The following is a 25,760-nucleotide window of genomic DNA, read 5'->3' as shown; positions in this document are numbered from 1 at the left end:
GCACAGAGAGGCTGAGTAACTTCCCCCGGGTCACAGAGGAAGTCAGGGGCAGAAGCCAGACAGTCTGACTCAAGAGCTCTTGCCTGAAACCACCACGGCTCAAGTCTCTCCCAGTGCTGTCTACATAGCATTCAATCAACAGATACTTATCGACTGATTGGTGCTGACTGTTTTCCAGAAACATTTCTAGTCTGAGCAAAGGAAAATAGGAGGAAAGAGCCTGACCTCGCCTCACGTGGTCCCCTCACTTCCCGGTGAGGAAGCAAAGCCTGCTTGACAAGAAGCTGATTTCTAACCTGTGTGCCTCCAGAAGTAACAGTTCCTTGAGAACGAGCTAATCTCACAAGAATTCATATCCTCGGGAGCCTTTCAAGCATCCAGGACTTTGGCAGATGGAGGTGGTGTCCTGTTGGTCTGTGTCCCCAGCACCTGGCTCACAGCAAGTGATCAATAAACGCGGATGGGGGTGGATGGGCCGCCGAGCCTGGCCCCGGCCTTGCACGGACGCGGATGTTATGTATAATGTTGACCGTCCCTGTGGCTTCTCTGTGGTGCAACATGCCTGCTTGTCTGCACCTCTGCCGAGGGACAGTGGGGCCTCACAAGCCCTGGGGACTCACTTCCTTTACTGTGGGAATCTTGATGGAGCAAAGTGATCAAACCTTAGTTACACAGCGTCTCACTGAGAGTGTCAGCTGGTTTCTACACCCACAGTGAGACCCACCCCGCCCCCCGATCCTCAGCCTCCCCGTGTACAACTCTAGGGCCTCAGCCATCCTCTCTCCTCCTTCCTGATTTCCTGGCGGCCCCTCCTCACTTGCCCTTCAAGGTCTGTCCTCCTCCTCCAAGAAGCCTGTCCTGATCTCTATCCCCACTCCCCAAAGTACAAGAGTCCCCCAAAGCACACCTGTCACAGAATTCAACACGTCGTACTCAACCTTTTTTTCTTTTTGCACATCTCCAATTTTTGTTCTCTACCATCATTTCTATGAACATCATTTCCTTCGACAATTCAGTCTTTTTAAGAACACTCTTAGTGTCTGACTCATTTCTGTATCTCCTGAGACAGCTAGAAAAGTCGTACATGAAGTAGGTACTCAGTGGGTTTTGTTGAAAAAAATTAATAAATGACTCATGGGCTTGTACCCGCACAAGCATCTCTCTCCCTCCATAATCTGTGATCCTAATATTTCAATGGCATTTAATACACATCTGGACGCAAAAAATAACAGTAACTCTGTGGGCTTGGAGCTCCTGGTCCCGCAAACCACCCAGTTAGCCTATTTGTTACAGAAACAGCACGTGACTACGTACCACCTACGTGCACAGCTACAGAGCACACAGTTGTCATGAAGACCAAATAAGTTAGAAGAAAAAAGCCCTTCGGAAACACTAAAGCAGGCGCCCGTGAACGGAAGGTGTCAGTACCGGCGTCCCTTAGGGGTGGGCTGGTGCTCCGTCCCGGCCACGTGGAGCCCATGATGGGCCCAGTCACCCCACAAAGATTGACCTGGCGTTTCTGCAAATAATTGTAGAGGCTAAGGATACAGCAGTGGGCAAAACAAAAAAAACTGTTGTCCTCGTGGAGGTTATGTTCTCGTGAGGCCAGGGGTGACAAATAGATAAACGAGGGCAAGAGGGTGGAGAGAGATGTAGGAGAAATAAAGGGGAGAAGGGGGCAGAGGACACGGGCGGCGGGACAGGCCCTCGAGAAGGTGCCGTTTCCGCGGACGCCGAGGCGGCGAGGGCAGCCGTGAGGCCAGCCGAGCGAAGGGCGTCCGGACGGACGTCCCACCACGGGAGCTGCGGCACAGCTGGAGGTCGCTGAGGCTGGTGGGAGGCCGAGGGGGCGGGGGGGGGGAGGGGAGGCTGCAGAGGGGCTCTGTCTCTCAGGAGGTGGGGAGCCTGGAGGGTTCTAATTGCAACAGTGACACGTATTTTGAGAGGACCACCTGGCTGCTGTGTTGAGCCCCGGCTGTGACAAAGGGCAAAGGGCAAAACAGAGACTCCTGCCAGGAGGCGGCGGTGACAGTCCAGGTGAGGGTGGCGGGCGCTGCAGTGGACACGGAGGCGGCAGGAAACTGAGCTTCTGGAAGGCGTGGCTCGCAAGATGAGCTGAGGAACCGGAAGCAAAGGGTGGGACAAAGAAGCAGGCCGAGGGCTTGTGCCTGAGTCACTAGAAGGACGAGGCTGACCTTTACCAAACGGGAAAGGCTCTGGGGGACGCGGTGAGCTCAGGGCGCCGCCTACCAGGCCGCCCGTGAAGGGATGGAGGATGCGGCACAAGTCCAGCCTCAGAGGAGATGCCTGTGCTGGCGGCACCAGCTCGCGTTATCAGAGGACACGCAGGAGACTGGGCGTGACACCAGGGACCGGTGCACAGAGAGAGGAGGCTCAAGGACGGAGCTGGCGCTCCCAGCGGTAAGCGGAGGAGAAGGCGAGGGGAAGTCAGCCCGCGGCTCCCACAAGGAAAAGCAAGTGGAGTGAGGGCAGAGCTGAGAAAGAACAGCGTCCCGGTGACGGTACGGCTCAAGGATAAGGGACCACCGGCTGAATCTAATCCTGCAGAGAGTCAGGTAAGCGGCCCCGAGACAGGCCGCTGGATTCGGCACCGTGGAGATCCCTGGTGGTGTCAATAAGAGATGCTTCTGCATTGCCATGGGGGAGAAAGCCGGGCAGCGGCAGGTCCAGAGAGAAGGAGGAGATGGGAGCGGTGCGGTGGGGAGGAGAACCAAAGGCTATGGCATCGGAGGAGGGAGGCCTCCGTCCAGGTCTGCAGCGGGAGATGTCGGTGACATTGTCTTCGACGAGATCAACCAGACCGGCCCGGGGCACTTAGCCACCTGGGTCTACACACGTCACTACTTAAAAGGTCGCAGAGACGCCATCCCAGTGAGAAAGGCTGGATCAGCCCTGCCTTGAAGCCCCCAAAAGAGCTTTTCCCTTTTCACCAGTGACCCACAGAAGACAAGACCCAGCTGCTAGCTGTCTGAGAAAGCCAGGGCTACCTGCAGGCCCCATGGCTGCAAGAGCACCAGCTTCACTGACAGAACATCTCCCTGAATTCACGGCGGGGCAGCAGGGCCTTACATCTGAGAGGCAGAGTCCCGCCTTCACCCTCTCCATGGAACGACTCCCAGCCCCGCAGTGCAGAGCTGCCGTCGGTACCGCACACGGACGGCAGGTGGTCCGTGAAGCTTCCTCGTGGAGGAGCCCCGGCTACTCCGCGGGACCCAGCTCCCCTGCGTCTCTGATTAGGAACCTCTGTACCAGAGTCATCACCGTAACCAGTCCTGTGAATAACGCCCCTTCCGTCTCTTAGGGATAGTGGCCTGTTTGATCACAACCCTTCACCCGTGCTTCTCTGTATGGACGGCACACTTCTGTGTCCCGTCACCTTTGGGACCACGGCAGCCGAGTGACTTGCTTGGGCCACTGGCATGTGAGCAGCCATGACATAAACCAGGTTGAGCAAAAGCCTACAATATGCCTGTGTGGTTTGACCGTGTGCCCCCTGGCGAGAGCCGCCCCGTGCCGTGAGGGCCGCAGGCACGCACGCTGGACGCTCCCTCAACCTGGGCTCTGGGATGAGGTGACCACGGAAGCTGGTCAGGCCCAGAGCCCTCACGCAACACAAGCCAAGGATGCGTGTTCTGGTTTTCAGTCACCGAGAGTTTGGGATGGTTTTTTCCTGCAGCAAAAGCTGCCTGGTGTACTCCCATTAGATTTTCAAACTCCTCCAGGGGAGGGACCATACTTATGTTCATGACGCGTCGTGACGCCCTGCACGGTGCTCTGAGGCTGTGGGCCCTAAAAAGCGCACGCACAGCAGGTCAGCGTCATCGTGCCCGTGGCAGCGTGTTGGGTCCAAGCATGGGCTCAGTTCACAGTCCCTGCCACTGGCACGTTGGCTGCACCATCACACTAAACCCCTTGAAGTCTTGTTCCAACTGATTCTCACCTGCCTTCTCATTCCTTGAATTTGGCCTATGGAGTGATGGCTAACTGACCACGAAAACCCAAATAACTTAGGCTTTGCAAAAGGGCCTTGGGTCTCAGCCATCACGTACACTGTTTCCATTCCTAGTGCCCAGTGGTTAAGGCCAAGCAGAGGGGCCACGGTCTACACTCGCTGGGAGTTAACACAGGCCACCACTGCCCAGGGACCCCCACTCCTGCCTTTGTCCACCCAGGGAGTTCCCGCCCTGAGCAGAGAGCAGGCCAGCATCATGCAGGAGTCAGAGACAATACAGGGCACAGTTCTGGGCTTCAGGGGGCTTATAAGGTAACTGCAGAGGCAGTAAATGTCTAAGACGCACGCAATTCTTTACAGGAGGTCGTGCGGTGCCGTGGGGAGAGTTGGTTTCACTCAGGAGACCTGGTTCTCCCTGCTCTGCTGTGGTTAATTCAGTTACCCCGGGAGGATCTTTCCACTATCCTGCGTGGGTGCGGAAAGCCCTGGACAGGTTGATACAAGATCCCTCGTGTTCCCACAGTTCTACACCCTGAGAGGTTTCACCCACTGAGCAGGATGACGTCACCTGGTTGGTGGCCGTGCAGGTGGAAAGGTGGGTGTGCAGAGGTCCCCTCTGCCTTCCTGGCCCGGACCCGTCTCCAAGCTCATCTGGCTGCAGCCCGCTTCGGGGGTCTCCTCCGCCTCGAGTTAGGGCCCAGACCTGGTCACGCTGAGGGGACGGTGTCACGTCCCAGCAGGCACGTCCAGAATTAGGCTCAGTGACCGCCAGCCGAACAGCAGGAGCAGAGGGAGGTCCGAAAGGGGACTCAGCCCGGGAGCCGGCTGGGCTGGGGTCTGCTGGAGCGGACACTGGGAGCCCGACCTGCTGTGCCCAGGGCTGGGGGGCCCTCCGCAATGGGGGGCTGCTGCAGGAGAGGGAGAAGGGGCGCCGTCCCCGGGCCTGTCTCCCACGCCCGTCTGCCCCACTCAGGCCAGCGCCCTCCCCCCTCAGGGAAAAGCAGTTCTCACTCTGACAGGCGGCGAGACCAAAAATAGGGCTTCTGTGGCCGGAGATGCCCCACGTGACGTGAAAGGAGGAGAGGGCTGGCAGAAGTGGCAAAAACAGAACTTCCTGAACATCCACTGATGCTTTTCTGATTGTTCTTTGGAAAAATACAGACAGCAGAGATCATCCCATCGGCTCCCCATGCCCTGGGGGCCTGGGGAGTAGCTCACTGCTCTTCTGCTGCAAACGTGTTTAAACCCCCAGCGCCGGCCGGGGTGGCGGACGGGGGCTGCTCAGATGGCCGCGAGGCTGTTCTCTGTGCAGCTGTCTCCATCAGGCTGTGGACTCCCCAGGTGTTCACGGGAGCGGGGGCCACAGTGGGTTTTAATGGACTCACAGGAGAGCTGGGACCTTTAGGGCAAAGGAACCCATTCAAGAAAACCCTCCACATATATGAAATCAGGTTCCTTGGCAATTCAGGCTGGGGGGAGACCGGGGGGCGGAGAGGAGGTCACATGGCCGACAGGCGCAGGCTACTTACTCGGGACCCCGGACACCAGCCGCAGGGGCCGCAGCACGCGGAACGCCCTGAGCGCCTTCACGTCGAATCCAGCCCCCTTCCCTCCCAGGGCGTTGGCCCCGTCGGCTTTGGTCGCTTGCTCTAAGATGGCACTGAAAAGCCTGCAAGAGAAGAAGGAGAGAGGGAACGTCAGGACGTCCTGCTTGCCCGGCGGGGCTCCGACTCCTCTGAGGGACGCTGGGCGGCGAAGTGCGCAGGCGCCTCCAGCCAGGATCGGCCCGCTGTGCGGGCGGGTCCGAGACCCTCATCGGATGACAGTCCCTCAGGGCAGGTCCCGCCTGCCCCGTGCTGGCATCGAGCAGCCCAGGCAGGGCGTCAGGCAGGCGGAGGCTGCCGCCAGGGCCCGTTCCTCTGCCCCGCAGCGTCCTGGCTGCTGTGCCCTGGCACCACATGCCAGCTCCTGGCGACAAGCCCCTGGCTTTGATCTGAGCCTGGGCACAGACAAGTGGTCCCATAGAAACCGAGGCGATGCCGCAGGCACAAGGACAGGAAACTGACCACCGGCCTCAGGCCCTGGCGACACCTGTCTTGTTGGGGTGATGGGGACAAAGGTAACAGACACATGTTCGAGAGAGGACAGAGGAGCGTTCGAGACGGTTCTGTCCAACAGGAACAGTGCAAGGCGCAAACATGGGCTGCGTGTGCAATTTAGATTTTCCAGTAGTCACACTGAAAAAGTGAAAAAGGAACAGGCGAAATGGACGGTGATGATAGATTTTATTTAATCCAACGTAACCAAAATATGATCACTTCAGCTGTAATAAAGAGTTTTTACTGAGACGTCTGTCCCTCTCTGTTTTGCACTAAATCTTTGAAACCTGCTGTGTGTTCTACACATACGGTGCATCTCAAGTGAGGGCTCAGGGGCCACCGTAGCTAGAGGGGAGGGTCCCGTAGAAACAAACCCTCCTGAGGAATTTTGCTGGAAAAAGGTAGGAGAAGGGAAAAGGTAGTTCCTGCAAGAGGGCGTGGAATCGTTTTGCTTGTTTTTAAACGAAATCATCTAATAGAGACAGACGATGGGCAGTAAAGAAGTGAGGGGACAGTGGCCGGAAGGGTCGTACCCCTGATGGGCAGGAGGGCACGATGCCCGCAGAGGGGCACGAGCCCAGTAGCCAGGATGGTTCATCACGGTCCCGGGGAGGGAGGTGCATTGTGGGTTCAGATGCAGGTGTGGGAAGAGATGGAAGTCCTCTTCCGACTGCACCTCTCTTCTCAGCGAATCAGGGAGCAAGCCATCAGCTGGAATGTGAAAGGGGAGGGGGTCCTGGAAGCTTGAAGGGTGAGGCAAAGGCATAAAAGGGTCGCAGAAGAAAGTTGGGGGGTGAACGGAGCCCGGCCGTGCAGTAGGGTTTCCGGGCACCCAGGGCCTCTGCGAGGAGGTGGTCATGAGGGGAAGTGACACGTCAGCTCAGCCTTGTGCGTTTCTCTACCCGCTCCAAGGGCACAGCTCAGGTACCAGCTGGTCGGACTGGGTTGGAGTTGGTGCTTTTGCAAGTGAGCAAGGAAATGAGAGAAGTAAAAGCTGAGTGCAGACGCAGGTGAGAGATGACCGCAGGGCAGGAGGAGGGGGCTGTCGGAGTCCAGCGCTGGAGGGAGGGAGCAGGAAGGATGGGTGGTATTTTTTGGAGAGTAGGAAGCTGGTCTGAGATCATGGAGAGGATGTGGCTCGAGGTCATGGCGGGGATCCTGACTCCGACCCTGGGAGTGGGCAGCTGAGACAGGACAGAGTCAGGATCCCTGGGGAAGAAGACATCAAGGAACCAAGAAGCTTGGGAGGCTGATGGCGGGACAGCGCGTGATGGAGAGGAGGAGCTGGCCAAGAGCCCACGTCTCCACAGCCAAGGAGAGACTCAAAGGTGTGGGGGGACCACGACTTGGAGAAGCAAGGGGTAGAGGGTCTGAGGACACAAGCATCAGAATTGGAGGGGTTGGGCTTTCCTGGTGGCACAGTGGTTAAGAATCCGCCTGCCAATGCAGGGGACACGGGTTCGAGCCCTGGTCCAGGAAGATCCCACATGCCACGGAGCAACGAAGCCCGTGTGCCACAGCTACTGAGCCTGTGCTTTAGAGCCCGTGAGCCACAACTACTGAGCCTGCGTGCCACAACTACTGAAACCTGCATGCCTAGAGCCCGTGCTCTGCAACAAGAGAAGCCACCACAATGAGAAGACTGCACTGCAACAAAGAGTAGCCCCCGCTCGCTGCAACTAGAGAAAGCCCGCCTGCAGCAACGAAGACCCAATGCAGCCAAAAATAAAATAAATAAAATAAATAAATTAAAAAAAAAAGAATTGGAGGGGCTTAGGGAGGAGGGGGCGGTGGTCTGAAAGCAGAATAAGATGAAGCAGGGCCCCTCTCCTGGCCTGCGAGCATTTGGAGGGGAGGGGCCATATCTTGAGAGACAGCAAGGGCAGCAGGACCCCCGGGGAGAATGAGAGAGAGAAGGAGGGACCGGTGCTGAGGTTAGGGCAGCACCGGGCTACCTGCTCTGGAATAAATCTGATGAGTATCCAGCAACACCCCGTTCCATATTGATGTTTTCTCGACAGAGCTGAGTAGTTGGGACAAAGTTTGCAAAGCTGAAATCTGGTATCTGGACTTTTACAGAAAATGTTTGCTAACGCCAGAAATGGGGAGGGATTGTGGGGAACACGGGGCACCTTGGAAAGGTTTCGGGAGAGATTAGAACATGCAGAGAAGGTACGGGAATGGGAGTCTGGGATCCTGGGCCACTTGTGGGAACCGAGAAAAATATGGGAAAGGGCCCCGTGGACCATCTTTGTCCTTGTACCTAGAGACGTCCCACTGACTCACAGTCAGTAGAGCGCGCTGGGTTGTGCCTGGGGCCAAGGAAGACGCCCAGGGACCAGACCTGAACCGGGCCTGGGCAGCCTGGTCTTGAGGAACAGGCTGGGGCTCCTATGACTCCTGCCCCAGGGGGCTGGGTCTGGGAACGGGGAAGCTGCAGCTGGGGGCTTAGCAGAAGCTTAGACCCAGGCAGGGCCCAGCGGAGGGAGCTGGTCTAAACAGGGATTTGCAAAACGTGCTCCGGAGAACCCTCGGGGACTTCTTGGGCAGCGAGGCCAGGGATGAGCGGCTTCCCTTTGGTCTGTTTTCCACACGGGGACCCCGAGTAGGCTGTGTCTGCACAGCGGGTCCTGTGGCCAGACCACGTCTGATGTCCCGCCTGTTCTGCGATTCCTTCACCCCAGCTTGGCAGTTTGACGGGTCCATGTGTTAGTTGGTGACACCTCCCATCCCAGGCAGAGGTCTCCAGGGTGGGGGAAGTGGGGTCCTTTCTCTGCAGAGAAATGTTCTTTCCGTGGAAGCCTGGATCACGGAAACTCAGGACATGGACACCGGTTTGCAAGTCTGTTGAACAACATTCCAAATCCAAACCAGATTTGGTTCCTAGAACTTCCTGGAAGAAAGGAACATGCTTATCGACGTACAAGATGTTCACAAATATTATTCAGGGAAGGGAACAGAGATTGAACAACCATCCTCTCCTTTAACCCCTGAAGGGGCAGAAATTTCAGGAATGGGCCTCAGAGGTGTTCTCAGCTTGCAGGGGCCGGCGTGTTTCTCCTCAGTCACACTTTGTAGAGGCGAAACCACTGCTTGGTGCCCACCAGTGCCTAAGGGCCGGGGACCTTCTCCAGGCGGTGTGTCTGGCAGTTCCTTAGCCGGACGTTAGAGCTTGTCGGAGAGGACGATGGTCTCTAGAGGCCCTGTGAGCCGAGAGGCAGGGCCCCATATTGGCAGGGAGCTGGAGACATAGTGAGGCCCTTTAGGCTGGAGTAGACGGTCTGAGCAGGTGCATCTGCTGAGGGCTCCCGGGTGCCTGATGGGGGTGGAGGGAGGGCTCCCGGGTGCCTGATGGGGGTGGAGGGGAGTAGCTCACAGAGGCTCTGAAGTCCTCCCACGTCCATTCAGCAGCCCCATGTCCCCACCATTCCGAGGAGACTCCTCCACTTCCGGAAGGAATGGGGCACGTGGGGGGGAGGGCAATGCCTTGGCACTGGCCTCCTGGGTGGCAAGGCAAAGAAGGGAGAGGGGCCCTCAGCCCAGCACTCAGGCGGGCAAGCCCACCTCCCCCAGAGCAAGGCAGACTGCCTCTAGTTTGCAGGAGGGCAGAGGCTGCCCAGGAGGGGCGGAGGGGAGCAGATATTTCCCAGGAGACACGAGGAAGCAAAGGCACATCCAGGTAAGGGGTAGGGCTGGGAGGGCACAGCTGAAGAGAGGTGGTTGGGCCACACCCTCCATGGGGGGGGTGTTGTTTTCTGAGTTAGAAGGATGGGCTGAGTCTAGACTGGATGCAGAGCCGCAAAGACCAGCGCCTTGGAGAAGAGAAACCAGGTGCCGAATGTGGCCGAGCGCGAGATCAACGGGAAAAAGCCAGAGGGTCATGGTGGACCACAAGCTGAGCCAGCACCGGCACCGTAGCCTCCGTGTCGTAAACAGTCGATGGAGGCACCTTGGGGAGACGGCCAAGTCTGGACGCCTCCCTCTCTTCCCCAGCCTGATGGCCCGGGCCCGGGGAGATGTGGCTGGGATCTGGGCTGACCCACAAGCAGTCCGCTTGCTGCAGTCTCCGGAGGAGCAGGGTCCATGCAAGTGGGAGATGGGCCCCTGTCTGAGGTCCACCCGTGTCTCCTGCTTCCACCCCACGCAGAGGTGAGGCCACGTTTGGGGCAGAGCATCGGATAGACCAACGCCAACTCAGCCCACAGACGGGAGAAGACGTAGCTTCTCTGCCCCGAGAGGCGCCTCTCCTCTCTGTTGGCCCCAGAAGCACTGGATCTCATTCCTTGGGCTCTTTCTGTGAGTGTGTGAAAGGTTCCCAGGAGACTCGGGCCTTGAGGGAAACGCTGAATTTAAAAGGATTTAGATGCATCAGGAAGAAGCAAGTTAAAGGACTTTGCTGAGTTAGTTCAAGGCATTTATCAGTCACTCTGTTTATCCTGGAGTGAACAGAAGTAGCAAATCTCTCGCAGAGCTGCAGCCTCACCCTGACATCCGCACGTGGCAGAGACCAGTAACTTCCGTGTCCCTCACGCCTCCCAAGTGTCCCTGATGTTAATGCAAAGCGTGTCATGCTCGGCCAGGCAAAAAAGGACAGCGGCGAAAACTCGGAAACAGCGCCAGACGCCTGGAGACAGGGACTCGCTCCCAAATGGCCCTGATTTGCGCCGGCACTTCCTGCAGGAAAGGCCGGGCGCCCACGAGGCTCTGAGCAGGGCGCGCTCTGGGGAAGCCACCAGGGCAACATCTTCCCGGGGCGGCTGGGAAGGGCCCCCTGGGGTAGGAGCCTAATGCCACGCTGACCTGCCCCCGGAGGCTGGGGGGACGGCGAGGGAGTGAACGGCAGGTGGGCTTGAAGTAGCGCCAGGTCCGCCCCGAGGCTCGGGCACCCTGCCCTCCGCAGACGGACGAGTGACTGGAGCCCGGTCAGCTGTGTCTCTCGTGGCGCGTGCGGGTCTCTTTGTACAAACATTCCACAGAGAATCTTTTCCTGAAGTTACCGATGCCTTGATAAGGAGATCGTCACTTCCAAGGTTTCCTGAAGCTTCCTGACGCCGCTTTGTTTCTGAGCGTAGGCTGAGTTGGCCTCTATAGCAGAGCAGGGTGTCCGGGGAAGTGCGTCTGGCCCCATCCCCTCGGCCCTTCCTAGTCCCATTTTCCGGTCCCGGCAGCCACCGAGCCAGGACCCTGCAGAGGTGCAGGTGGGTGTCCCGGCTCCCGGGTGCCAGCCGCCCTTCCAGCGCCGTGGCTGCAGGCTCACGTCGAGCCCAACCAGACCCCCTTAGCCACACCGCAGGGGAGGCGTCCAGGGGCTGCTGGGCCAGGGGAGGCCCAGATGGAGTAAAAGACCTAAAGCTGAGGCATCTCCTTGGCTGCACGGAGGCCCCTGGGCTCCACCAGAAGGCCTCGGATTCACCTGTGCGCACGCGTGTGCGTGTGTGCGTGTGCATGTGTGTGCAGGTGGGAGCGGCGGCCGGGGCTGTTCCAGGTAACAACTCCTCTCCCTTTGGAGACAGCCTGAATCCGAAGTGATTTTTAATAGATCCTCTCGTCTGGCCTGAAGCCCAGGGCCCTTGTGACCAGAGACACAGATACGGGTGGGAAGGGGCCGGCACTGGGTGACGGTGGCAGAGGGTGGGAGGGGTGGTTGTACTCACCCGACAACCACAATGATAAAATCCAGCAAGTTCCAGCCGTTGCGGAGGTAAGCATTGGGGTGAAAGAGGAGCCCATAGGCTATGACTTTTAAAAATGCTTCCACAGTAAAAATGATGAGAAAGAGATACTCCACCCGTTCCTAGGAAACACAAGTAGAAGAGAGAGAAGAAGTCATTAGACTGGGGATTTGGAAAGTTCTGACCCAGCAGGTCCCCCAAGGTGGTGGAGGAGAAGGGGGCCCCTCCACGGTCGGATCAGGCGGACCCCCAGGCCACATCCCGAGCCCCACGGTCCATCCCACAGGAGAGCTCCGATCCACTGGGCAGGAAGGGGGTTTTTAGTCTTCAAATGTTAAAATGCAGAAATTAGGGTGGTGAAAAATCGCACATCTTTGAGAAACATCTTAGTTAATCAGTGAGCAGTTCCTTGTACTTCTCAGAAGAGAACTCACGATGCCTTATCTAAGGGGGACCCAAGGATGCCGGGACAGGAGCTGGTGCTGAGGAAGGGCTGAGACAGAAGGGCAGGGCAAGTGCCACAGTTCTGAGTCACAAACCCTGAAGCTACAGCTGGGGTCTCTGATACCCAGCCACCAAGAAGCAGAGCATGGAAACCTCCGCCAGCCGCTGAAACAGAGGCAGCTGCCCACGTGTGCTGACCCCGACCTGGGAGAGCGCTCTTCCTTGAGAAAATAGAACTCTCTGTGCAAAGAGCGAGACCAGGTCAGCAGGGACCCCAGCATTTCCAGGATGAGGGCGGGCACTGGGGGGGGGAGGGCGGTGCTCTTCCCCTCTCCCCACTCTGTCCTTTCCAAGAGGGCTCTGCTGTGGGATGTGGCCCTGTCCCTGGAGCCCACGCTTGGCAGGACTGACTCCGGCTGGTTAGAGCCGACTCAGGGCTGATTCACCAGCTCCCCACCCTCCCCAGCAGCCACTCTCCCACACTGTCCCCGGCGCAGAGCCTTCAAGGCCCCGCAGGCAGAAGCGGCCGTGGCCTTCACACACCGATGCTTCGCGCTCATGTCCGCGGGAGCCTCCAGGAAGCTCCCACCTCAGACCCCAGACCCGGCTTCCCCTCCTCTGCAGGTCAGGAGGGGCTCACTGAAGACCCCAGGTCCCACGCCCACTGTATCCCTAGAAGGCTTACGGCCTGCCGCCCACCCTGCTGGGAGGGGGTGCTCCGAGGCCTGGGGCACTGGGGCCCTGATGGGGAGCCCTGCAGGGAGGTCAGGTTGGTCCCAATGCCCCCCGTGCTCTGCCCATCTGCTATACCCACCCTCCCCGACCCCCGCGGCGTTGAGCGCGTGCTGGCCTCACCCAGACCAGCTCAGGATGAAGTTTGGGGACACAAAGTTAAAAAGGGAAGAACCCCGGGCCCCACCCAGATCTACTGGAGGAGATCTTCTGGCTATGGAGCCTGGAAGTGCACATTTCAGACCATTCCCGGGTGTCTCTGAAGCACCTGATGTTTAAGAACCACTGGTCCACGTGCTGAGGAAGGCCCAGATAAGCGGTAACCATGGGAAGGGGATGGAGGTGGGACTCTACCAGCATCTCCAAGGCAGGCTTGCCCTTACCTCCTACCCATTCTGTCACCTTGAAGTCGGTCTGGGACGTGGCTTCCCAGGAGTCTGAGACCCAGGAACAAACCACAGTGCGTGGGACCTCTGGTCTTTAAAAAGTAGGTGATGTTGGGTAAAAATGTACATCAGGACCGTGTTGAAAGGGAATGCATGTTCCAAAAGGGCGCGACGCACCTGAGGATGACTGTGGAAGGTGAGCTGTCCAGCCACTCAGCCCCCGCCCCCAAGACCATTCAGAGCATCCACGATTAGGCCCAGATGACAGTGCCACCTCCTCTGCACCCCCAGAAACCTCTGCGGAAATTCACAAAGTTGGAGCAGGGATGAGAAGGCAAACAAACGTAAGCCGGGTACCCATTTGTGTCAGGGGCTTTCATGTGTTCACCTGTGTGCTAGCTGCCTTCATCCCACCATCCCTGCATCCAGTCACACGTTACTGGTGAGGCACAACCAGCTGAGTCATTGCACAGTGATGCTGGAGACCCCTGTGGGTTGTCTGCACAGTGAGCTCTCTGGGACAGGTAGCGACCCAGCTCGCAATACCCCTTCCCCATGGCAGGGAGGACAGCCATACCCCAGGGCTCCGAGTGTCCTGTGTGCTGGGGGGCCGGCATCTCAGACAGCTGCCAAAACAGCTGCACTCCCAGCCCCACCTGCCTGGCACCAAGCAGTGTGTTTATTCCCTCGTCTGCGAGGCTGCCTTCCCTTCCTGATTCCTCTATGAAAAGAGAAAGCCATGGAGGAGGAGGGGTCCCGAGTCCCTCCACTGCCTGCAGGCCCACACTGCAGCCCCGGCGGCGTCCTAGACCTGGTGCACCTCCTGTGAGACGGAGGACTTGGGGACGTGTGTCTTCTCTTGTTGACCCTCGGCCTTTGTAAGTTTCCCCCATAAGGCCCACTCCCTAATCCACACCATGTGACATCACAGGTGGGGACCAGAAGGAGGCACGGACATGGCAGTGAGTTCTTCACTCAACCATCACGGGCATGTTTATGTGCTGGAGATTCGAGAGAAGGGCTCAGAAACTGACCTCCAGGAGCTCTGGGGACAGTGGGGACAGATGGACAGATTCCAGTACAGCAGGCAAGCCGTGCCCTGGAGGGAAGGCTCGGAGGATGGAGAGCTGTCAGGTGAAGTGGGTGGGTCAGGCATCCGGTGGAGAGAGGGGTAAAGGGGGAAAGTATGGAGGCCGTGGCTGGAGAGAGGCCGGGAGGGGACGGGCTGGAGAGGTGGGCCGGAGCAAGGGGACCGGGGGCTCTGGGGCCAGGCCTGGACACTTGGCTTCCGTTCTGAGGAGACGGCGGCCCTGCTGTGGGGTGCACTGCCGTCTGGCGCTGTCACGATGGCGCGATCGGGTGGGGGTGGCCCACGCAGAGATCGTGGAGGCTTGAGCCGAGGCCGAGACGGGAGACTGGAGATAAGCAGGGGGACCTGGGGCACAGAAGGCGTGTGATTTGCTTTCTGGCTGCACGTGGGGGTCGCAGAAGAGGCAGGGAAAGAAGGGCGCGGCCCCCCCGGGGTTTCTAACCCAGCGACTGTGGGTGGAAGAGCCCCTTGCTGCAGTGGGGCCTTGAGGAAGAGGAGGGGTCTTCGTTCTGTACTCAAGGCGGAGCTCCTGGACTTGGACGCAGAGGTGGGCTCGCACGGAGCTGGGCTTGCAGGGGAGGCTGGACGAGGTGGCCCTGGAGAGCGTGTGGACCGGAGGAGAGCTGAGGCTGGGGTCCATCCCCTACGGGACGACTCAGCCCAAGGGAGCACTTCCGCAACCTGGGAATTGTCTCCCAGGAGAAGTGACAGGGTCCTGCTTAAAGCCGTGGGGTCTGAGAGATAAAAGGACCTCAGAGGTTATCTAAGTAACCTCCCGGCTGGAAAGACTAGGACACCGATAAGATAAGGCCGGGGAGGTACACGTGGAGGACGCAGGAGGAGCGGGACTTCCTGACCCGATGCCCAAGGTGCATTCGTTTCTTTGCCCCCCGGGCCCCGCTTACCCCCTAAGACACGCGTGGGTCAGACTCCTCAGTGCGAGGTTTAAGGGTCTGAGACGGAACCGAGGAGGGCCCAGGAGCCAGGAAGAAGGGTCCGGACAAGAACGCAGGGAAGGAGCAAGGGCCTGTCGTCACCAGGTCTGGGGCACAGTCACCTGTGAGGTGGGTGAGCGTGTGTGTGCATGTGAGTAGCACCGCTCTCGTGAGCAGCGTGGTATCCACTCGAACGTTAGAGGCACGAGCGTCCTTACAGAATTAATCCCAACCCTCTCTTCAGAACCAAAAAACAAACAAGAAAACGTAAACAAGTGAAACAGCTTGGTCATCCTTTCAAAACACTGTGTGTTGCCATAGAAACGTCCGGGGGTGGAGAACAGTGCAGCTGTGGAAGCTGACGTCCGGGTGCCTCTGGCCTCATGGGTTCACACTCCTCACGGCCTCCTCGGGCCTGGTTCTGGGGGGTCACAGAGCCCTGAGAACGCACCAAGGTCCAGCACGGGACCCGCCGTTTCTGTGATCTCGGGAACCCCGGCAACTCTGGAAGCCACCCTGGGGCAGCCTGATTCCGGGCCCCACTGTGGGTCGAGGTTGAAAAGGCTGGAGGAGGCGCGAGGACAAGGCTGGGACGCGCCAGACGCAGCCACGCACAGCTGCGGGGGGGCGGAGGGGACGCCCAGGGCTCCCGAGGACCCTCCGCCGCCGCCGGCTGGAGTGGGGACCTCGCCGCCGCTCAAGTGGCTCCATCTCTTCCCCTTCCCAGCACCGCCCCTTCCCAGCACCGCCCCTTCCCTGCACCGCCCCTTCCCAGCACCGCCCCTTCCCTGCACCTCCCCTTCCCAGCACCGCCCCTTCCCAGCACCGCCCCTTCCCTGCCGACGCTATTCCCCAACCCCGCCCGCCCCGTGCGTCCTTTCCTCGTCACCCTGTCCCCACCCCTCCCCTCTCCCTGCTCTCTCCTTAGGGCCGCCACTGGCACCCGGGCCCACGTCCACTCCCAGGTCTGACCCACTGAGGGGATTCAGAGGAGAGAGCGCCTCGGTTCCCAGGGGTCACGAGGTCTCCCGGATGCCTGTGGGCTGGTGAGGCCCTGGGGGGCACAGGCCCTCGGAGCTTTCCGCTCTCCTCACGTCCACACATCCTGCCCTTCAACCGCATTGTAAGCCTCTTCACGGCAGACTCAGTTATCTGTGGGTGGTAACAATCTTGATTCTGACACCGAATGGCCCTGTGTCTTTGGGAAATCACGTTACCTCCCTGGTCTGTTTCTCATCTGTAGAAAAGCTAGTTAAGCATGAAAAAAAAAAAAAACCCCAAAACACGATGCTGCTGAGAGCCCCGGACTCCCCAGGGCTGCTTCGGGAGCGGGTACAGGTCGGGGCGGGGGCTGACAAGGTGGGTCTTCCGCCCTGCCCCCACCTTGAACCAGAGCGCGGCCACTTTAACCCGAGGACCCTACACAGCTGAATCAAGTCTGGGGAACCCACAGGATGGGGTGTGGACAGAGAACACACACAAAAAAGACGCAGCCATCTCTTCCTGACCAGTCTGGGTGACTCTTGTTGGCTTTATATTCTGGGTTCTGCCTGAGATTTTATTTGAGAAGAGGAATGAGTGCTTTTTTTTTTTTTCTTTTTTCCTGGTTTTCTTAGAACTTGGAATACCACTTCCAAAGTGGTAGAAGACTCCAAAGCCTCTCCAGAGTTCTCTGTCAAGCTCGTCCCTGGTCCGTGTGCAGCTCTGCACGAGGCACAGTCAGATTCCCAAATGTGGAGAGGAACAAAGACTTCCTGTCCTTGCTGTTCTGAGGATCCCTATAAACACAGACAGGTTTGATAACGAAAAATCCTTCATTAACGAGACTATTAATGTGTGTGCTTTAGGAGAACACAACATTCCCTCCTGGTACGGGAAGCCGGTGTCAGGGGAGAGCTCCCTGGACCAGGCCATCGGGGAGCGCCTGCCAGGTCTGTTCACATATGCATGCTCACGTGTCTTCAAGTATGCATGTTTCTGCACACGCGCGCACACACGCACGTGTGGCGCAGCTGGGCGATGCCCACTGTCTGTGTTAAACAGCATGTATCTGGCTCTGTAACAGACCAGCTGTGGAGATTCACACTCAGAGAGCTTTCCTTCCATCAGCGGCTGAAGAGCTACACAGAATGCGGTGAACACACGCACAGAAGGATACTAGTCAGCCCTGAAAAGGAATGAAGTTCTGACACGTGCTGCAACATGGGTGAGCCCTGGAAACACTGTGCTAAGAGAGAGAAGCCAGTCCTAAAAGGACAGAGATGTACGATTCCACTTCTGTGAAACACCCAGAACGGGCAAATCCATGGAAACTGTAGATTAGAGGTTCCCAGGGATGGAGGAGGAGGGAACCGCTTCGGGGAATGAAAAACTGTGGGAACAGCGGTGATGGCTTCACAAATGGCATTGTGAGTGTAATTAATGCCACTCAAGTGTACACTTTAAAATGGTTAGAATGGCAAATGTTGTTATATTTATTTTCTCACAAAGGAAAAAAAAGGAAGCATTCCTTTGGATGTTAAAGATTTTCTAACCATCAGGGGTCTTCATCTAAAGCTACCTGAGGCCACGGTTGAACCTGTAACACCTACCCCCTCCCTGGGATCATTTGTCAGGAAATCGCCAGCACAGCCGTTTGTCGAGAGAGCTGGTGGAAGGCTGGGGCCCTGGGATGGGGGACAAGGGGGTGGGCGGGGAGGCGGGAGGCAGCTGAAGACAACGCCTTCAACTTCACAGTTTTTCGAGGCAGGCCCTTCCCAAGGGCTTTATGGTGGTTCAGGCGGTCTGGCCTTAACACCCAGGGCTCCTGTAAAGCATGAAGGGGCCGGACAAACCACAGGATACCTAAGAGTGAAGCAGCCTCGGAAAGAACAGTCACCTGTTTGTCGAGGCTGGTGGCCCTGGAGGCTGAAACTCTGCCAGGTCACTGGTCTCACAGAGGATCAGCCTAAAGAACCGGAAGCTCTCCTCCCGCAGAGCTTGCTCTGCCCTCGCCCGTGACGCCAGGTGGCCGTGACTCATCCACTTGTGAGACCCTCAGCTCACGTCTCCTCTGGAGGCTGGCCTTGCCCCCCCCAGGAGGGTCAAGTGGGCGGCTCAGCTGTCCAGGTGCCGGCCTGCCCTTCGCCAGCCCGTCCCCCAGACGGCATCTCTGTCCGTCCCCGGGGCCCCTTCCTGGGCTGGTTCTCAGCTGTCAGCCCCCAGGGCAGACCTGGCCTGCCTGCGTGCTCGGTGGTGTCCTGCACCGTTGTCCCAGGCTGCTGACCCTCCCCTTGGAGTTCACGGGTGGCCACGTGCCCCTCCCCTGCGGCTCGAGGGCTGCCATCCTGCCGGCGGGCAGCACAGGCTGCCAGGGCGCCGCCAGTCCCCTCTCTCCCAGGACGTCACTGGCTCCGGGACATCACCTTTGCTTTGGGTAATGGAGCAGAGCGGTGACAGGTATTCCCACTCAGAGCTGAAGTGCTTCTGGAGACAAGGGGGCACTTGCTTAATGACCTGTGGCTAGCGTGTGGTTTCGCAAATGGATGCGGCAGCGGCCTCAAAACTCTCTCCTAAATGCCCACCTTCTTGCGAGGAAGCAGACCAGCGCGGCACAGGGGAACAGACCCCCTTTTCTGCCCGTCCCCACGGCTTGTCCCCCTCCCGCCCCCGTCACCGTTTGGGTGTTAAGGCAGCTTCCTGACTGGCCTCATTGGCATCCAGGCTGATTCTCTGCCTAACCACCTCCCCCCCGTGCCACCCCCGCCCCGGGCCCGGGATGGAGTCTCGCCTCCATGGCCTGGCTCCCAGGTCCCAGTGAACCCGCTCGTCCCTCTGGCCCCATATCCGCCAGCACCCTGTGCTCCCGCCACACCAGAAGGCTCACCGCACCCAACCCAGACGGGTGGTGAGGGCAGCCCTGCCAGGCCGGCCTTTCTCCACCCGCAAGGCCTGCTTCTCCCCTGGTCTGGACGTCTCCCCCTCCCCGGCCCCCCATGGCCCTCCGCCCGGCGCAGGGCCCTCTGCAGACACGATTCTAGCACTTACGACAATGTGTGTGTTTTCTGCAAGTTCCTCCCCTTGGGGACAGAGGCCTGCAGGGCGGAAGCAGGCCTCTTTGTCACCTTGGTTAGGAGGTGTCTTTAATTGGAGGGCAAAATAACAGAGGGAAAGGGCTTTGGAGTCAAGCTGTTTCCCCGTGAAGAGCCACGTAATCTTCCCAGCTGTGGCCTTGTCACCAGGAAAGTGGGAAGTTACACAACTCCGGCGACTTGGGGATTAGGAGTCACAGTGTGCTCTGGGGTGGCTCAGCTGCCATCGCGGCTCTGCACCGAGCATGGCCCCCGGCTCTGCACCGAGCATGGCCCCGGCTCTGCACCGAGCATGGACCCTGGCTCTGCACCCAGCATGGACCCCGGCTCCGCCCCTGGCTCTGCAGCAGGTGCAGCGGGGGTTCCGCACGCGTCTGTGGGGCTCGCGCCCCCTCCAGGCAGCTCTGTGTGTCCCCAGAGGTCCCACCTGGGCCGCTCTCCAACGCCCACAGCACCAGCCCTCTGCCCGTCCCCTCTTCCCTCCTGCACACACGGGCCTCCAGGACCCTCAGCAGGTAGCATGACCCACTTTTGAGCTACTTCTGAGCCTCTTGACTTCAACACAAACTGGAGCCCGAGGCCTCACATCTGTTTTCTATTATTGACGCAACTTCACAACCAAACCAGAAACTTCTCTGGGCCCGTTTGCCAGGTTCCATGCCTTCTGAATGCTCCTGGCCCCGACCCCCAGCCCTGGATCCACAGCCGAAGGGACCCCAGACCCCCAGCCACGAGCCTTTCCCTGGAGGCTCTGGGAACCCCACAACCCTTTGCCTCCTGAAGTGACGTATTTCAGCGGCCTGGACAAGGTGACTGACGAAAGCAGTGTCCTTCGGGAGTGAGAGCGTGGGTTCAGGAGGGTTGAGGACCTGGGGTAAGTTCCACAGCGACAGCGTAAGGGATAGGACATTATAGTTTATGAGGAGCCTTCCATTTTATGTTGAGTGTCACGACCACTTCGTGAAGCAGGAAGGCAGGTAATTTCTTCTCCTCTACTTCTCTCACCCCACTTTCTTTTCCTCCTCACACCCCCCCCAACACCATCACCACCATCTCCTCCACCTCCATCACCATCACCACCATCTCCTCCACCCCCATCACCATCACCATCACCACCATCTCCTCCACCCCCATCACCATCACCACCATCTCCTCCACCCCCAACACCATCACCATCACCACCATCTCCTCCACCCCCACCACCATCACCACCATCTCCTCCACCCCCATCACCATCACCACCATCTCCTCCACCCCCATCACCATCACCATCACCACCATCTCCTCCACCCCCATCACCATCACCATCACCACCATCTCCTCCACCCCCATCACCATCACCACCATCTCCTCCACCCCCAACACCATCACCACCATCTGCTCCACCCCCAACACCATCACCACCATCTCCTCCACCCCCATCACCATCACCACCATCTCCTCTACCCCCATCACCATCACCATCACCACCATCTCCTCCACCCCCAACACCATCACCACCACCTCCTCCACCCCCAACACCATCACCACCATCTCCTCCACCCCCATCACCATCACCACCATCTCCTCCACCCCCATCACCATCACCACCATCTCCTCCACCCCCATCACCATCACCATCACCACCATCTCCTCCACCATTGTCACCATCACCATCTCCACTGCCGGTGCTTCTGTCATCATCACCACCACCTCCACCACCATCACCACCATCACATGACTGTCACCAACACCACCGTCTCCTCCTCCTCTTCCATCACAGCTGCCATTAACAGCCGAGTCAGAGCCTGGATGCATCAACTCTAATCTTAACAGTAACCGCATGATGAATAAAGAATGTTCTCTCCATTATGCACAAGGGGACGCTGGTGGGAGAGGCTGGGTAACCTCTACAACGCCCTGCAGCTAGGGAGCATGGAGCTGGGACTCACATTTTCCCCACTATTTGGGGTGGCAGGACGCATGGACCCCTTCACCTGGCACCTCTGCACTGGGGCTTGGCTGGGGCCACACTGAACATCTGATCTTTGTCGAAAGCCAGCGGCGTTCTGCAAGGGTTTGACATGTAGCACCCGCCTGGCCCCGGGCCCCCACTTCCCACTGATGGCATGTGGACATGCGGCTACAGAGCAGACCCCGCACTCTCCTCCAGCTCCTGGCCACACCTGTCAGCACCTGTGGGGGACGCTGTAAACAGGCTGCAAGCCAACCACCGGTCTAACCCCACTGAGGTTCTCTCCTCCAGCCCTGCAGTGGAGTCGGAGACCCTGCAGCAGCCGGGAGTGGGGCTCTGAGAGTGTGAACCGGAGCGGGACAGAGCCGAGGGAGAGAAGGGGCCACGGCAGAGGCAGGTGATGTAGGAGGGAGGTGGGGGACAGGGGACTTTCAAACGTGGCATCAAGACTTCAGGCAGACTGGGGTCGGATGCCACGCAGAGGTTGGCCACATAACCCTCGCTCTGGACTGCGGTTTCTCCATCCACCAAATGTGAGTTTGCCCGGATGTCCTCCACCCTTCTGCCCGTGTCCAGCTAGGATTCCTTAATGCTGACCAACCTGAATTTTAAACTTTAGGTCTTCCACACCGACTGCACCTTGGCCGAATCACTGGAACTTCAGAGGCCTCCTTCTCCTTGGCTATAAAGTGGAGATCATACCTTCCTATCGAGACTCCGTAAGAACAGAGGGGAAATGCACGTGAATACGTTAAGTGGGAAATACTTAAATGTTCTGCTCCCGAACCCCCCGTGATTCTGAAATCCTTGGCATCTGAGACAGTGAAGGTGATTGGAGACATCGGCGGGTCGGTGCTGAAGGCGTGGGTTTGAGAAACGATCTGTGCAGGTGAAGCTGTGACGGTTCCATGAAATCCGTGATCAGAGAACAGAGGCTGAGGGTTCAGGGAGGGGACGCCGGCCAGAGGGGCCCAGAGAGTAGGTCTCAACACCGTCACCATTTTTGCCATGTCCATGTACGTACAATACTGTTCACTGCATACTGTTTCCTTCCATCAACTCGCTTTTCTTATATGAACACTTAGAAAGGAGTTTTTTTTAATCAGAAGTATCACGAGTGCTGCTTGCCATGATAAAGGATGTCAGTAAAACCATTAACCATGTTTGTCCACGTGCTGCCTAAAATTGGCCGACATGCCACCCAGGTACACGTCACACTTGGGGAAGATCTGGGCTCGAGGCCTGTCCCTGGCAAGGGCCACCCTGACTCCAAGTGGCTCCAGACGTGGGAGGAAGGAGGGGCCCCCCTGGGAGAAACGGGGGGCCGATGTCGTGTTCCAGGAAGAGCTCTGTGGAGTCGGGCCGCCCTGCACCGGGCAGGCTGCCTCTGGGGCCGTGCACTGGCGCGCACACCTGCGGGTCACCTGTGGGAGGGGGTTCAGGGGCTGTGCTCAGGTGGAGTTGGCTGCATCCCCTTCAAGGTCACATCCTCACCCCCTGGGCGAGTCCCGCACTCGGCGGTGGGTTATTTCTGACGAGATTACTTCATCATCTCGTCTTCGGTCAGATCGCGGGCCCTTCCTGGGCAACCGCTTGTCTTATATTTAGACTCAGCCCCGAACCCAACGTCGTCCCAGGCTGTATCTCTGCTGCTCACTGATGGATGACACTTGGAATTTGACAAGGATCTGAAATTAGCCGTGCGGGTCGGCTCTCCCCAGTGTCCTGTCCCCCAGCCTCGCGTGGTGTCCTGGGTCCCCCGGCTTTTCTGTGGGGACTGACCTCATTTTCCAGTCCCCAAAACAAATGCTTTCTAGAACACGAGTCAGAGAGATACACCCAAACCAGAGCAGGTAAAACCCCTCTCGCCAAATTATGACGTGATTCCCGAGTCTCCCGGGACTTTAATGAGTGACCTCCGTCTGTCCTGGGCGCTGGCCCCGGATAATCCAGCTCCCTGTCCTCTCAGCCGTCACCAAGGCCTTCAAAGGGGACCACGGAGCTGGCGGCAGTGACAACACAGATGAAAAGTGTAGCGGTGCAAAGGAGGGCCGGCTGCGAAGGTCACCGTCAAGTGTCTGCTCCCCTGCCCGTCCTCTGGTCAGCTCTCAGAGGCCGAGGTGGGGTCAGCCCTGCGTACTCACACCCCACCTCGGCCGAGCCCCTTTCTTTCCTATGATCTTGAGCATTTTACTTTCTTATCGCAAAGATAACAAAATTCATGTTAGACACTGAAGACGACTCTGAGGTGAAAAAAGGAAAATGAAGAAGCGCACCACCCCTCCCCCCACCCCGAAGGGCCCGTGGCTGGCGTTTCATCATCTGCGGCCAGCCTGCTTCCCGTGTGTCCAAAGTGGTCACCGCACTGCTCATATTATTTGAGAACCTCCCTTATCTTTGTTTAACACAGGTTTTGAATGTACGCTGTACGCTGTCTCCAGTGTCACTCTCAATCGCCCCCAGACCCCAGCAGCAGGATGGGGTGGGGCCTCGTTTGCCTGTCTCCTCCGCCTGTGCTGACCTGGCTCAGCCCTCGGGGGGCTGCGGGCAGCAGGTGCAGAGGGGCTCCTGGTGGTCGGCAGCGGGGGGCACAGGGCCCCAGCAGGCAGCCCCGCGCAGCTCCCGAGATTCTGGGGCTCACTCACCACTGAAAATGACCGGACATCAGTGCTGGGAGGGGTCTTGGTGACACTGAGTCCCCCATTTCCTAGGGAAACGAGGGGACACCTTTCTGTCCTCTCACGATGGGTTAGGGGCAGTAGGCAGGCCTGAGCCCCGCTCGGGGGGCAGGAGGTGGGCCCCACGGGGGCCCTGAGGCTCCTGGAGCCCCAGATGAGGGAGGCGGCGGCGGGGTGGAGGGGTGGTCCTGGAGCCATGGGGCCTGTGCCACGCGCCCTTCAGGGCCCTGGTGCCCCGGTGCCCCACGCTCTTCCCTCGGACGCTCGCCCATCCTGCTCCTTTTCCTTTTGGGGGTGTCAGGAAGACCCCTTCCATCGGGGATGTCCTTCCTCCTTTGACGGGTGAGGGGAAGAGGCCGCTGTTATTCGCGGAGCCTCTCCAGCCTGAGAACACGCGGCCCTGGGACCTGGGACGGGGCTTCAGCCCTGGGGGCCTGGGGTCTGCGCCTCACTCCACACAGGACTCAGCCCCCCGCACGTGGGCACAGCCCCCCGCCCGAGCCTCCTAGAGTGCCACCGCCCTCTCCATCTCCCCGTCCCCAACACACCATTCCCTTGAGGCATTTTTAGCCAAGACACCAAACATCCAAGGAGGAAGAAGCGAATCTGTCTCACGCGCATGAAAACAGCCGATCTCCAACCTGGGCCTCTGCCTCCCTCCCACCCTCCCGCCCCCCCTTTCTTTTGTGGCTCCTCTGCCCCTCCAGGCATCAGCCCCCGGCCCCCCCTCCGTCCCTCTCAGACCTTCTCCCTCCACCTGAGGGACGGGCAGCGTCCACAGGGTCACACAGCAGTTCAGCTAATTGGCTATTTCTTGCAAATTGCTTAAAAGGTGTGCAGACCCACTGAAAATGGAAAAACACAGAGCCGTGAGCATCCACCTGTGATGCTGAGGAAGGCACCCCAGCCCGTGCGGGTGTGGACGGGGCGTTTCCTGTCCTGTGCGGACCCACAGCGGGAGCCCAGTTACCCAGGAAGGGCCAGCATCCCGAGTGAGGGGAGAGCACAGAGGCCTTGGTCCCCTCCCCCAGCCGTGGAGCCCATGAGGGCGGCGATGGCCTAAATACAGTCCTCACGCCGCTATGTCCTCTGCCGGAAGGATGTGAGGTGAGGAGGGAGGCGTTTCAGCTCCCAGCTCGTGTTCTCCCGGTGCCAGGTGGGCAAAATAGCTCCCTAAACACGGTCTTCATTTTTCCTATTATTCTGCTTGCTGCCTCTGACTTGTGGATAGAAATCCTACGGTAGACGGGGACAACGAATGCTGGGGTCACAGGCAGACCCCGGGTCCCGGTGCCTGAGAAGAGTCCCCTTCACGCCGGTTACAAGCTGGTCACCTCGATGACGACCACCAACACCACCAATAACGACAACAAGAACTAAGGTTACCCTGTGTGTTCTCAATCCCGACCCTGATCCCAAATCCCTTGCACGAATTACTGAATGATTTTCTCCCTTCGTCACAACATCACGATGCCGGCAGATCAGCCCTCGCCGTGGATCAGGAGGTTGAGACATGGAAGGTAGGTCCGCTCGCTCAGACCACACAGACTCTAAGAGCCGTGGCAGGGCCTGACCTCGGGCCCCTGAGCCCAGAGCGCGGGTCCTTAACTTCAGCTTTAACTCTTTCATCCATAGAAGGAGGAGCATGGAAACAGCCTGCATCGTGTGCTGGTGTCCACGTACGTGGACGTGCTCTGTAAAGTGCTGTGGAAATACTGGCGGGCATC

The 25,760-nt window shown here is 58.6% G+C and overlaps 1 protein-coding gene across 21 annotated transcripts in view; it reads right to left on the bottom strand.

Moving 5' to 3' along the window:
* Positions 1–25,760, bottom strand: part of CACNA1C (calcium voltage-gated channel subunit alpha1 C) — a 551,559-nt gene that overhangs the window by 178,204 nt on the left and 347,595 nt on the right. For all 21 annotated transcript variants that reach the window (XM_057556043.1, XM_057556040.1, XM_057556042.1 and 18 more), the window contains exons 4-5: positions 11,727–11,866; positions 5,503–5,642 (exon numbers count right to left, since the gene is read on the bottom strand). In XM_057556043.1, the coding sequence (XP_057412026.1) occupies positions 5,503–5,642; positions 11,727–11,866 (280 nt within the window). The remainder of the gene's footprint in view (positions 1–5,502; positions 5,643–11,726; positions 11,867–25,760) is intronic.

The sequence above is a fragment of the Balaenoptera acutorostrata genome, chromosome 11 (genome assembly GCF_949987535.1).
Source record: "Balaenoptera acutorostrata chromosome 11, mBalAcu1.1, whole genome shotgun sequence".
NCBI lineage: Eukaryota > Metazoa > Chordata > Mammalia > Artiodactyla > Balaenopteridae > Balaenoptera > Balaenoptera acutorostrata.
This window is presented reverse-complemented; position numbering and strand designations above follow the sequence as displayed.